Genomic DNA, 14,990 nt, shown 5'->3' on the forward strand with positions numbered 1-14,990 from the left:
TAAAACTTTTTGGGTTGCCATGTTGTAAAAAATGTCTTTTGAATGGATCTTTCAGCCAGTTACCTTGTGAAAAAGACAATATCTTCAGCAAAACAACGACTGATGGATTGAAGGATTATTGCAGTGAAGGGATAATTTCACAGGGGCTTACTAACATTTCTAACTGCAGGATATTGTAAGTAAGAAACGTAACAGCCAATATGAACTACTTACTCACTGTCTGATTAGACTTTAACCTCAGTTATAAATGTTAGTACGTTAACAGAGTGGACTTCTCAATTTCTAAAAAACTAGACATATTTGAGTAAACAATGACGTAAACCTGCCAAAGTGACATAATGGCACCCGAATGTTGTTCTTAATAATGTCTTACTGCTGGTCGATATAACAATAAATCTGCATTAGTCCATAATTATTATAACCATAATGTTAAAATATGTGGCGATGTGAAAGGTGAACCTACAGATAATTATCACCTGCAAGGAGTTCAGCTGCTCAATCTACAACATATTGTTCTGGTTCACGCTCACCGCTTTCATAACAATGCTTTTGGTCTTTGTTACAAGCAAAAAAATCATGATTAAAAAAATTACTGCACACTACCCGCTCAGCACCAGACAGCGACTTAGCGACTAGCTGGTGAAAGCCTGACCAGGCACCAGGTCTGCAAATTAGCGATGGCTTGAAGCCCTACATACATTGCAGTGGTTGCACTTTATTTAAATGCAACAATGCCTTGTCCCTGTCAAATAGATTAATAAATAAAGGCAAAATAGTGGAGCATTTAGCTGCTAAAGAGACAGATATTTCCCTCAGGAGCTGGTAGAAACCAAAAACAGAGCTAAAAGAGAGACTCTGGTTCATCGGGTGGACACAACAGAACTCAAAATGAATTCAAATCGTGTCTTTGTAACTGCTGAATGTGTGAATAAGCAATTAATAAGTTAACAATTTCGCCAGATCAATTTAAAAGGTGATGATTTGTCAAAGTTGTGTTTCGGCTGCCTCCACAAAAATGATTGGAGGTTGAGAGACGCAGTGTAATAAGGAACACACAACACATTCATCTGCGTCCCAGTTTTAACTGTTCAGTTATCTTGTAAAACATTTCAATATTTGTGATGGCTGTAATCAAATGGGATTTGGGGAGATTGACAGCCCATCATTAGTTTGTGGGTCGCAGTAGCTAGAGGAGCAATCTCTGTTGGTCAGAGTGTGTGCTTGATGTAAGTGTCTACATTTCCGAAGAATGTGGTTGAGGTTTAATTCATTTATTCCTTGTCTTCTGCATATAAGAGGTGCTTTATACGAGATTTGTATATGAGAGAATTTCTATTGCCTCTCAACGGCTCTCAACATGGCGACACCTGGGCCGGTGGCTCACAGCTAGCGGTGCTCACAGCTAGCGGTGCTAACAGCGGTGACAGAGCTAGCAGTGTTAAATAAAGCAAACCTTAAATAACGTGAAAAGAAGTAAATACTGGATGGCTGTACATGGTGCTGGATGATCGTGTAAAGTATGTTCATATATTCATGTATATATATATATTCATGTCTATTGACAGTTACTGCATGATGATATGTACTGGAATACATCACATTATGGAAGCTGAAGACACTAGAGCAGCAACACATACGGATCAGTTTTTCATATGAAAAATGATGTGGGAGACAACTCTGAGCTCCAAAGTGTGTGGTGAGGAAATATGACCCTGACTACATTCAATTTGGATTCATAACGGCAGGCACTGATGGGTGAGGGTAAGCAGAATATTTATTTTGGTCATTACAGCTGACAGTTGCATAACACATATTTACAGCCCAGCTTATTTTTTATCCTTTTTTTTCTCATTTATTTATTATTATAATTTTTTTTAACAATCAGAAGTGGGCCTTAAGTGACAAAAGGTCGAGTATGAACATCCTCAGCATGACTGTTAGCGGACTAAAGAGTCATATAGTGTACAGTATAGTCGTATACATGGTAAAGTTATTAAGGTGACGGTAAACGGCAGGCAGCCGGTGAGTGACGGAAGCTGCAATTGGTGACAAACAACAGATGTTTTTTGTGTCAGCTATACAGCTGTGGAGGAATGCGGCGGCGGCGGCGGCGCGAGTGGAGACCTCTTAAGGACTCCCCTGTCACAGAGCCTCGTGCTCCTGCAGCTCAGGCATGAAATATGATGCTTTGCATTTCAGCATGTAGAGGTGGGGTCTTTACACAGTGGAATAAGGGGCCACCTAAAGTGCTTGTGACAGCGGGAGAGGCATCTAGAGTCCCCAAGCAGCGCGGTGGCTCGCGATAAAGGGAGCGAACAAGGCCCACTGATGGAGGCGGTTGAAACAGGAGAGTCGAAAGTGGAAAAAGAAGTGTACATCAATCTCTTCGTGGCTACATACAGTAAATGCACCCCTGCTGAGGTGAGCTGACAGTGGAGGATGCTCTGCTCCAGATGATGTTTCATGCTCACAACCTGAACAGGTCCAGCTATCAATCAATTGGATGGGAAAACCACCGGGACCATAAGGCTTTCCAACCATGTGAGAAAGTAAGAAAAAAAAAAAAAAAAACTAACACATTACTTTTTTTTATTCTCACTTTCTGCCTTTTTGACATAGACTCTCATCTCAGCACGGATTTTGACAACCTCAAACATACGTGTGATCTCCTATCTGTCACTTCAGAATCATTTCCATCAACAATACACTCCAAATAACACCCTGGTCAATATAACAAGAATCCCCCCCCCCTCCCGTTCCTTTACATGTATATATATTCATATATATTCTGTATTTACTATGAAAATTTCCTCCTTGTCCCACCTGCATTCTTGATGTATAACATCCTAAAAATAGCGAGGGGCCAGCAGGCAGGAAAGCATTTGTCTTTCTTGCCAAATCTGTCCTGACATCCCGAATCTCCATGCAACCCCCCCCCCCCCCCCGCCCCACAAGCCTCGCTCACTCATTCATAACTGCATGGCTGCAGAGATGGAGGCAGCACTCATGTGACCACACACCGATTGCAAAGGGTCAGAAAGACCAACTGCAGGGACGCGCTGCCGCGTCACCAGGTGGGGTTGGCTTCCCTATATCTATCATCTCATGCACTAGTAGATGATACTGTATGTATGATGACCCAGAAAGACTTCAGATAACAATCTTTTCCCCCTCTGCATATTCATATAGTGCTAATCTGCAACCAAATGAGAGACAACCGAATGTACACGCAGACAAGATAATCTTGAGTAAGAAGAAAAGCTAACAGCCACGGTGACGGCTCTATGAGTCTGTACACAGCAGTGCTTTGAGCTAAATGCTACTCTGAGCATAGGCTCACAATGACAATGCTAACACGCTGATGTTTAGCATCTTCACCATCTTAGTTGGGCGTGTTAGCATGCTAGCATTTGCTATTTAGCCTGTAAACACAAAGTACAAATGATGCTAATAGAATGCGATTAGTTTTATATTTAACCATAAACCAAAGTATTGGAAAATTATAGTTTTTGCCCTGATGATTAGGTCATTAGGATATATCCTCTGGGAACTATGAATGTTTGACCAGATTCTAGTAGATGTTAGGATATTTCACAGGATAGCTGAAGACATTGACATGCTGGTGGACCTAGAGGAAAAAGTCAGTGGGGTTCATCCTCTGGGGACAATGAATTGTTTGGTAATCAATCCAACAGTTTGTTAGATATTGGTACACCACTGTCTCTTTTTTGGCCAGCTACAGACAAAACCTGTCCATGAGTGGGACAACTGTTAAAATGCATTCAAATAAAAATGCCATAATACCTGTAATACTGTCATTTAATGAACATCGGTGTGGTAACTAAACTTCCATGGAAAAAACATATTTATGTGTTACATACAGCCACTTTCCAAATGTCCAGAAAAATTATACATTATTTGGGCTGTGATGCCCACAGCTAACCCCAGGCTGCAAGAGTGGACACAGACAATAGAGGGACAGAGAGTGAGTGCATTCATGATGGGAAGGCCTGAATCATCAGGCCTCATTGTGTCAACACTTTACTATGTGACTGACTGGAGCACACATGCAGCTGAAGCATGAAAAACACATAAAGCCGACCTACTATATACGTCCACATATTGCACTCTCTGGTCACCGACACCTGAATAGACCTTCATAATCAATTTTCAGACAAGCTTTGAGAGGGGGATGAATGAAAAGGGAATGCACTTACTGCTTGACAGATGATGGGGTATTTGATTCGATTGATGCCGCCGGCAAACACAGCAAAGGTCAGAGCCGTGTGGAAACAGAAGTTGAGAAGCATATGCCATCCCTTCCGACTGATGCGGATTGCGCTGCCAAAAGAGACCAAGAATCAAAAGAATTAGCAGGTAAATACCAGACCCCCACAGTGTTTTGTGTTTCATCATCTCCCTGAGATTCATTTTTCAAGGTATAGTGCCCATCAGTCACTTCAAGTGTGATTTGAGCCGGTCTTTTGCAAGGTCTGCATAAATTTCCCTTTTCTTTTACCTTGCTACTGCCATATAGATTAACAACCACAGGGGAGCCTGGGGAATGCTGCTCGTGCAAACAAGCCATTACATACTTCACTGCCAATACATGTGCTGAATAATAGAATACTTTCTGAAAACATTTCAACCTTGGCTCAACTTTGAAAAACAATGATTCACATTCAATAGTTTCAAGTTGGGTCAACATACATTATCTAACTCAGACAGGTTGATATTGATATTGTATTTTCACCGAAACCCGCTTAAAAAACTCAAGGTTTATAGTCTGTCAGACTACACTGCAGAGAGAGACAGAATGTTTGCCATCAACTCATAAAGTTTAATTGGGTACCATGTCATCAATCACTCGCGGTCTAACCGCGTTCACTCTTGATGACTAACTGTATTAAAACGATGGCATTGTGAAACAGCGGGAACATTGTAGAACAAACACAATAGAAACTGCAGTGCAGGAGAACATGTAACATTAGGCCAATGAGTGTGTAGCCCCGGTGCCTGCTGGGAGGTTTGCCTACATGTCCTCCTTGGGATGCTACTATGTGATGTAATACAAACTGTTAAATTAAGGTTGACTTTAATAAAGATGCACCTTATTATCTGGCCCCCATGGTAGACTTAATTTAATTAAAATAAGAAATAATAGCGTCAATAGCGAAAGTCAAAATGTACATTTTTTTTTGTATTTGTACCAGAAATAAGTGCACCGGACCATATTGCTGTCTTTGACTTGGGAGGCACAAAACAGTTTCCTCATTAGATTTCCTTCATGCAAAAGCTAAAAGAACACAAACATTCAAAGAAAATCCAGTCAGTGACAGAGACGCTTTTAAATTCATTTGGTTGAACTTAAAGTATTAACGGGAATGTTTTTCCTGACATATGAAAAGAAAAGTGCAAAAAAAACAAGAATCTGTTTTAACATCCACACCTTTTCAAAAGGTCAAACCCTACGAGTGCCCAGTGAAAGTGAAAAAAGGTTACGAATGATTCAAAGGCATTTGTTTTAATTAAAATCCTCAGTATGATGTGTAGAATGATGGACCTCGGGCATCGGGCTAATCACAGATCACATTCTTAGTAAGAGCTCAGTGTGTTAGTCAGAGTACAACCTTCCTACACAGCTCCTTCACCCACTTACACACATACAGAACATGCAGCGGTATATGCACACACATAGGAGTCACTCTGCTGGTTTGATGATGAAATAAAAAGAGATTGCTTCCAGTTGGCTGGGCCAATTGAAGTTTTTACAATGCAAAACTATGCACTCATACCCACTTTGTGAATTATGGCATCAACCCTGGGGGGGGGGTTACAGTCTCGGGCAGGGCACTTAACCCACATTACCATTTCCCACCGTCTGAACAGGTCAGACAACACCAACATATTTGTCGTACTGTGTGAATTAGCAGACTATCCATTCTGCTAATGACTTTCCGTGTGTCAGCTCCCTCCTTTTCATCCATACAGCCACAGTCTTGTCACCATTTGAAATTATATAACCTTGTGCTGGAAATCTCCGCTCCCCAAAATGGAGGAGCGGAGCCCCGGCTGCACGTGAGCCAACTGTAGATGAAGCGGCGGCTCGGCAGTGAGCTATGAGGCGTGTCTGGGGCTGTCGCTGCTCCGTGTGAGGGGAGGGAGGGCTAAAGCTGCTGCTGTCGACGCCTCCGCCGCGGTCCAAGTGCTGAACTCCATCCAGCGAGGAGGCCATAAATCAGGCCGGCTCCTGGCCTCCATGGAAGGGGGTTTTCATAGGCTCTGCTCTGGGCTTTCATTGGGTCAAGTACATTAACCTGGCATCCCTCCACTTCCCCATCTCCCAGAAGGTAAGTGGGGGAGGGGGATACAACTGTCCTCTCTGCATCTGCTTTCTCACCCCTACACCCACTGCTGAGCCAAATGTAAGTTACAATAAAGCTGTGGTATGATATGACAATACAGTATACAACGGGTAGTTTCGGGCCGACCGTTCCAAACATGCCGATTCGTCCCATAAAACATAGGTAGTGCTGTTAAACGGAGGAATGGAAGTGGTTTCATGCTAATTATGATGGAGGAAAAGGAGCATCCTGGCAGCAATAGGGCCGGGCTCTACGGTTAAAATCAGTGGCAAGTCACAAAAAAAAGAACATATAGTTTAAACAGCCGCTTGAGGCCTGCAGCAAGCTGTAAATACAACAAGGACATAATAATAACTGTTGTATTCCTACTTTACTTTACTGGTCTTTACTACTTTACCACAGGATTACCATTAACTCAAAGTCATGTACCTGCAGACTTGCCAAATGTAAGTCCAATATTTGTTGTACCTGTTTTGGTCTCCACCCACTCCTGAGGGAAATATCTAACTCTTTAGTGTTCCACTAATGTCTACTGGCAAGCCGCTTGTCTGCGGTTTCGGTGCTGAGCAGGTGGTGTACAGTGAGCTTTTCACAGAAAACAGCTGCCTTCTGCTGTTGATTAGTGTGGCTTTTAAGTATCTTTATTTTGCTGCTTTTGAATCATTAATTTGGAAGTAAAATATGTAAACAAACATGTTCATATTGTCACTATGATTCCACTAGAAGCTGATAAAAGACAGAACTGAACTGTCGCCCCAGTCTTTTCTTTTTTTTGGGGGGTTCTTATGTTCATTTCTCTTTTGTAAACACAATCAGGCAACACTCTGGTTGATAGGCATTATTAACCCCATTACTCTGTGCTGCTTTTACTTCCTTTAATTACAGGCACATGACACTCAATTCCTTATAACAATAACACAGCTTTTATTCACTCCTATTGTATTTCCCCTTCTTAGGGGGTCAATTACAAGTAATTAAAGATGTTCTCCATCAAGATTCCCATCATGCTTTGGTTGCAAACTAAAAGTGCAGTGTTGCAGTGGGCTACGCCTGGGCCTGCATCTTTTTTTAGCCTACACAGATTGTCTTTATATTTCTGGTGAATCTGGACCATGGGGAAGTCATGCTGTATCAGCTGCTTACAGTTCCTGCAACCATAATAATAAAGATGTCTCGTATATCCGGTTACTTTTACACACGTTTTACCTCGGCACGCAACAGCACAGACAGTAGCGTCACAGCCACACACACACACAACATGCCGTCGGTGTGGAAGTTCTTTGGCGTGAGTGAAGAAGACATAAAGCTTGCAATTTGTAACAACTTCAAGTCCAAAACAAGCCGCGGGGAGGGAACAACCTGAAGAACATTTGGAACAACTAACTTAATCAGACTCTTATCGTGTTGTTATTCATTCCCATCATGCCTCTCAGAGTAATCACAGTGCCGACAGCATGGAGTGTCTCTCTAGCACAGTCCTGTTTACAGCAAATGTACGAAGGTTGCACTGACTTGATTGTGATGCGTTCAAGCTCTGCTCAGTAAAAGCGTCTTAAAAAGAGTATCAAGAGAAGGTTAATCATAATGCTATCGTGATGTGCTCAAATCTAATTTTGCGAAATGTAGTTCTTTGTGAGAAACTTGAATGAATACAGTTGGTTGAAGGAGATGTTTTCACAGCAATGTAAAATAGATCTAAGTGAAGGAATTATGAACTGTTTACATTTCTAATGCCAGCTTTATTAGGCTTCAATTTCAAAATCTAAACTTTTTTTAATCAAAGCAAGTATTTAAATAAAAGTACAATCATTTATTGTTTTTATGAAAACAACAACTATAGATGACAATGACAAAGTAAAAGGATAACATTTAGAATGTATTAGTGTTTATACTGACTTTGTGACAGCATTGACAAAAAGTTGATCTGGAGCCTTGCTGTTCAATTTAGTTCTTTGAAAGAAAATGAGAATCGGCAAATAAGTCTTGGGAATCAGACAAGAAAATTGCAATCATTCCGTCTCCAGACAACAATCAACAGCATTACTTTTTTTTTTTAACGGAAGAAAAAGTCCTCAGTTTGATAACAGAGAGATCTGAAGAAACATCCTTTTAATACGAACTCTCTGTGGATTATTGTCGTGGAACATCAACGACCACTGGAAAGACCAACTCCCTCTGATTCCATCAGCGTATGCATGACAGAACTCCAGGAACACTTGACACAAATCGCGCCAATTGGGTTCAAAGGATTCGGGGTTCAAAGGAGAAGTGGGATGAAATCCACCATCATGTTCTTTACTAGGCAAATGCATCACACATCAGCATTGCAAGCCTAATCCCAGATCAGATTTTTATCTTGGCTTATCTCGCTGGCAGAGACAGAACCAACAGCACATCCTGTATGCATGTATTTATGCATGTGTTAACTGAGGGGAGGAAGTGACAAATTCAAAAACGCGCACAATCCTCCCTCGCATTCTGCCCATTTAACACGCAGTCCTGGCACTTCGCTGCTCGGATACTGTCAGTCAGGCTGGAGTGATACTACATAACCAAAGTGCTGCTAAACAGAGATGTGTTTCAGTGCTGGGGAGAGCCTGGAGGGAGGTGTGGAGGACGAGGAGGTGTTGGCTTTCGCTAATGTGAGCATCGCTGAGAGGGAACCCCTCGAGTGTGACAGACACCATGAAAGCTCCGGCCTTATGTCTTAAATATGAGCTCGTTCTCTCTGGTTTCAACTGGAATTAATGCGGTTTTTTTTTTTGCTCTGAGAAGATCTTTGTGATGAATGAGTGCGTTTACACGCGCACAAGTATCGGATTTTGGAGTATCCAAGTTACGCTCTACCCATGTGTACACGTTAAAAGAACATGGACGTGCTAGCTGGAGAAGAAACGGAGAAATGGTGCATCCTGGTGCATGCAAGCTCCTTTTTATTGCTGTGTCCATGTATACAGGGATATGAATAACTATGTTCCATATGATACGGTAAGAACGGGACACTAATGTGCATGCAAACATACACAGTCTGCTCTGAAAGTAATATTTATACATTTGTAATACACAATTCCAATGTGACTTTTAATGGGGTGCAGGTTCAAATGCAAAATCTTATTTTAGTAGATCTGTAATCTTGTTCCTCATTTGTAAATTATGACTACCAAGACTAGTAAAATACATTTTAAGACAGCACTTTCATGTCTCTCCAGTATTATGTATCAGCACTGGCAACCACTATGGTTCAGCATCTATGTTTATTCAAAGATTCATTTTAAAAGACAGATGTTTTTGGAGAATTTGTGTTTTTTTCCTTCACAAATGGAGTGGTGCGTTACCACCGTTTCTTTTTTAAAAAGGCCCTTGATTCAAGTTTTTTAGCATTCTCCTTCACCTCATTCCTATCAAAATGTCTTTAAACCCTAGATCATGGTTGTGTATTATTATTATTATTGTTTTTAATAATACACCAACTCTGCACCAACATCAGGATATCCAGCTTTACATTTGACTTGAATCAATCTTCTGCCATTTTGAAATTGCTCCTGTCTGTGTTGCAGGTTTTTTTTTTCTTTTTCTCTCCAGTCAATACTGCAGTGCCAGACGACAGTAAGCGATGCTGCCGTTTGGAGCCCCAGATGCTGTCATCTCCGTCTGACTGCAGAAGGACGCACCCTGTCTCTGTCCCAGGTGTCACAAACGGATGCAAACTGCAAAGCGCTGCTGTGCGTTCACGCGGTTCCGTAAGCGTTTGCTCGGATTCAAAAAAACATCAATAAAAGCAGATATATCTGTCTGAGTTAACTGTGTTATTCCGTAAATAATGTTGTTTTTTCTAGAAAATGTGACATTTGAGACATTTCCTACATATCAAAATGGATGCAGAGCTATTACAATAACAGCGCATTAATGCCACGGACGTGATAAAGTGAGTGATGCTCGACAAGAAAAACAGATGATGAATTGCTGCGCTGAAATAATACGGCAGTCAGGCTCCCGCTGCTTTAATAACGGCGGACGATGCCACAGTGCAAAAAAACGGAGGTCTTGGTCTCCATATGGAATAGTAAAGGTGGCCTAAATGCCCCGTAGGAATCCATTAGAAGCATGCTATGACTGTCTGAAACACGCGCACACGTCTTGCGCATGTGTTTTGGATCCTCTTAGTCAGACAGGCGGCAGTGCTTTATGCCAGCCCTGAAGCATCTGACTCACACCCGGGAACTAAAAAACAAACTGCAAAACCATGAAGGTGGGAGATTACAGACGCGTCCGCCCGAGTGTCCGCATGTGGAAATGAAGTCAACGGCCGTTGTGTGAAGTTTATAGAGGCGGCGCCTGCTTCTTACCTGTGGTGCACTATGTACGTGATGATGGAGGCGAAGAGGCAGAGCAACATGACCGCCGTGCAGGCATACACGACCGGGTGCAGAAACTCCCCAGGGTACGGGGGGAAAGACAGCACCTTCTTCAGATCCTAAGGCAAGAAAAAGACAGGAAGAGGGGGGAGGAGGAAGGAGACATTATAAAATACAGTATCATAAAGAATAATCAGTGAGCAAGAACTAGGCCTCAGCAGTGACAGCATTCCCGACAGCCGAAGACGGAGGCGATGAGCTCCCCACATAAGCATAAGCAGAGCAAACTGCAAAACACAAATGGATGTCGGGGGAACTATAACGCTGTCCAAATCAGCATAAAAGAGCAACAACCCTGTCGAGGAGAAGAATATTTTTCCCCCTGCATTTACATTTTGCGTTTCAGGCATTTAGCCGACACACTTGTGCAACAATAGAATAATCTTCCCTGTCTGCTGAGATGAAAAGCAAAACAAAAATGGATAGCAGCCAGGCCAAAAGACAAAAAAATCAAAAATCAAAACAAAGTTAAGTCGCTTCTTGTGTCTGTAAAAGACACATTGTTCAGAGACGCTTATTAAAACCTGATCAACATCAGAGTCCATTTGCTTTGTAATTTATTCTTCTTCCAACTCCTTCAGCACGCATTCTGACAGCTACAGCTCAAAACTCTCAGAGTAGAGACAACTTCTTTTCATTTTAACGCTGTATCTCCAAGCTTTATTTCTGTTGTATTAAGAGACAAAAACAAGCCGCTGTAAAATCTGTACACCCGCTCGGCATCTTCGTGCGGAGCCGGCAGTGATGTCACGATTTAGGCTCCATCGTGTTGACGTCGCTAAATAAAGCCCACCATATCTCCATAACCCCACCAGCTCAGTGCGAGTGTGTGTCTGAGAGAGTGATCCACACGCACACGTGCACACACACGCACACACACACACACACACACACACACACACACACGCTGTCAGACTCCATCATTGTCTCTGTGAGTAGCCAAGTGGGATGTTGTCTCTCTCTCTCCCTCCGTGTTTATCCGAAGGCTGATGAGCCTGTCGGGGGCCTGTGAGGGGTCTTGACCTTCAGCTGAGCATTTATAAGCACGGTTGTAAAGTAGTGGCCCGAGATGAAATAAAAGGTTGGGGGGGGGGGGGGGGGGGGGGGGGGGTTGTAGAGCAGATTCAGATGTGGTACAGACATTCAGGAAACCTTTCCTGTGCGTTTAACGCTTAGAGACCCTCATAAAGCCCAGGGGGATCTTTAGGGGGAGCTAGCAGGTCAGCATTGTGCTGCAAAGAGGTGCTATTTATTATCTGAAAGCTGGGACTAGCTTACAGGTTCTCAAACAATGACAGCTGATGAGGGCGTTTTCAACCAACGCGTGGAGTTAACGTTAGCATAGTTAGCTAGCTAGCTACCGCTGAAACCTAAAAACGTGGCATCAACTGAGATATGAGCTGGCAAAATGAGCGGCTAGCAAGGAAAAGCCAGCTTTTGTCAACTCATGAAATCCAAGGACTCGTTTCAAAAGTGACTACGAGTTTTCAGCAATACGTCTGCCAGCGTTATCACTGTAAACTGTAAATGAGCTGTTCTTGGATTTTGGTAAGAAACCAGGTAACCCATGACGGTAGCACAGACAGAATGGCACCAACAGGCCCTGGAGAGGAACCCAGCCAGGCAGTTAAACTTGCTCTGACCAGTCATGGGTCAAATCATTACTGTGAGATATCAACCAGAAATGGAGATGAAACTGCCATTTATTTTAAACTGAAAAAAAACAAAAAAACTTGGAAACAGGCTAGCAAACACATCCAGCAGACACAAGGGAACATTAGCATTGATTTGGAGATGTGCCTGTGTCCACCTGATGAATGTAAGTCCAATATTCCCTCTCTTCTGATTCTTTAGAGCCTCTTTACCTGCTAAATGCTCCACTTTCGCCACCACATGGTTGTCTGTTGTTTAGTGCTAAACAGGTAGCGTACAGTGGGTTTGTCAGAACCGTTAGCTGAAAACAGCTACCTGTTTGTCAAACAAAGCCTTAAAACACCATAGAGCTGACATGTAGTCATTTGATACATTGCTAATATAAAAACATATTGATTGGAGCAGCTTTAATACTAACCATAACATCTCTGAAGAAATACTTTGAAAGGTAGTGGAAGAAGAGAAAAAAATCATTGATCTTTAGAAATACTGACATGAGTTTGCAGCTTGTAAAAAAAAAATGATAAGAAGGGAGGGATGGAGGAAGCCTGTAATTAGACCTGAGCAATAAAATGCATCTTCATTTGGGAGCACAGTAGCACACAGACGGTAAAAAAAAACAAAAAAAAATGTCAGAGAGAAAGAAAGGAGGGGCTTTTGGGGGAGAAAGCACACGAAAAACACATTCCAAAATTGTAAACATCTTCAAATAATTTGGTAGCTGCGGATTTACAGGGAATTATTAAGTTTGTACTTGTCCCCGGAGCGATGTCATGGAAGGACAATGAAAGCTGGTGTTAATTACAGCTCAATGAATTGATGTCGCAAAAAAAAAAAATCCAGGCCTGAAGCATCAGCAAGAAATCCTGCTGAAATGAAGCTTTTAAGTCACTAAGCTGATTTATACACTTTAAGAGCAAATACCACTTCATAAGGGTTTAGATCATAAAAAATAACAGCAACTCAACCAAAGGTCAAAGACAAATCGTTTCCGAGGGAATCAGTAACTGCATCGGTAAAAACTAAATCGTGCTCAGACACATTGAGCGGTTGGCCGTGATGCTAAAGTGTCACATGGTGAGTGACGGCGGCCATAGTTAAATGGCTTTAGGTGTGAGCGAGGAAGTCAAACGCTCTCATGGGATACATCATCATCATCACTGGGCTTATAACGCTGGCTGAGAATGTCAGCCTCTCGCCTCCACAGTCTTTAACCATTTCTCACCCCAACAAATATTCCTCAAAATCCATAAGACGTCATGCATCTTAGAAGTGGTTACTCACAAAAACTATGCGCGTGCCCCAGTGGCTTGTTGCTAAAAAAGTTTTAAATTGACTTTCAGTTTCCAAGAAATCAATCCGCTGTGCACAAAAACTGACAGACTGAAACTTTAAACACTATTGCAAGTAAAAAAAAAATCAGCTTTAAGAAACTGAATTTAAAACAATGAACCATATTTTTTTAGTTATATCTTTTCTTTAATTGTATTAATTCAGAGCACTGTGTACCATCTTTTCAATCTTTGCAGTTTCTAGTGTCTCCATCATCTTGTCAATACATTGCTTTGTGAGACGGGCGTGTCTCGGGATGTCACGAGAAGCAATACTTCGCTACCAAGTAGATCTGAGGATCAGAGACTAACAGGGCCCAGATGTCCCGGGGGACAATAGAACCTTTCCCTGATCATGCTACTTTGTGAACAACAAATCTGTGATGAAACTGGCCGGACGAGAGCTAGTAACGTTAGCTGTTAGCTGCTAGCTGCTCCTGGCTAAATCATGAAGCTAACAGCTAACATTCGGAGGTTGCATCGAGCTACTTTAGAATGCTTTAAAGCTCCATTCTGTTAAAATTAATATTGGGCAAAGGTAAATTAGTATCTTTATATGATTTATTTTCATGCTAAATTTGCAAAAATCAGCATGCAAACAGTAATAATGGATCGTTTGTTGAAGTTCATGGGTTTTATTTTTTACCGTGGTACCAAATTAAGAAACTTGAGGCAGTTGTGGATCACTTGCGGTAACTACCGGCTGGTAAACAGGAGTAAGGAGTCAGCTGTCAATGGCCGGACGGAGATTCAAATCCCAAACTTTCTTTTGTTACAATTCCATGGTTTTCTAGTCTATCTTGACAGTTGATCAAACCGAGCAGTTTGAATATGTTGATTTGGAAACTGGAAAATGATGATGGGTATTTTCTCTGTTTTCTTATAGACCAAATGTTTGAGTTATCGAGAAAATTAGTTGAAATTAAAATAAAAATATTTTTAAGTTGAAGTCCAAATTGAGCCTGTGGATATTAGACCAGAATGACCGATGTTACCATCATCAAAACATGTAGCAGACAAATGTGGGATACACAAATAGAGCTGAAACAATGAATCTACAAAGTCAATCAACAGACAATAAATCAACTTATTTTCATTAATTAATCGTTTAAATCACTTTTCTCAGTTTTACATCATTGTAGAATCAATATCTTTGTGTTTTGGACTGTTGATCGGACAAAACGAGCAAATTGAAGACGTCACCTCAGAAGGCCTAACCTGAACCC

At 41.7% G+C, this 14,990-nt stretch overlaps 1 protein-coding gene across 1 annotated transcript in view; it reads right to left on the reverse strand.

Annotated features, from left to right (window-relative positions):
- adgra1a (adhesion G protein-coupled receptor A1a) overlaps positions 1-10,834 on the reverse strand; it is a 31,849-nt gene extending 21,015 nt beyond the window's left edge. The window contains exons 1-2 of the mRNA XM_068726711.1: positions 10,712-10,834; positions 4,218-4,341 (exon numbers count right to left, since the gene is read on the reverse strand). Coding sequence (XP_068582812.1) covers positions 4,218-4,341; positions 10,712-10,761 — 174 coding nt within the window. The 5' untranslated portion in view covers positions 10,762-10,834. The remainder of the gene's footprint in view (positions 1-4,217; positions 4,342-10,711) is intronic.
- Positions 10,835-14,990: the final 4,156 nt, after the last annotated feature.

The sequence above is a fragment of the Cebidichthys violaceus genome, unplaced genomic scaffold (genome assembly GCF_023349555.1).
Source record: "Cebidichthys violaceus isolate CVI_PGR_0920_01 unplaced genomic scaffold, fCebVio1.0.p SCAF_10, whole genome shotgun sequence".
Lineage (NCBI taxonomy): Eukaryota > Metazoa > Chordata > Actinopteri > Perciformes > Stichaeidae > Cebidichthys > Cebidichthys violaceus.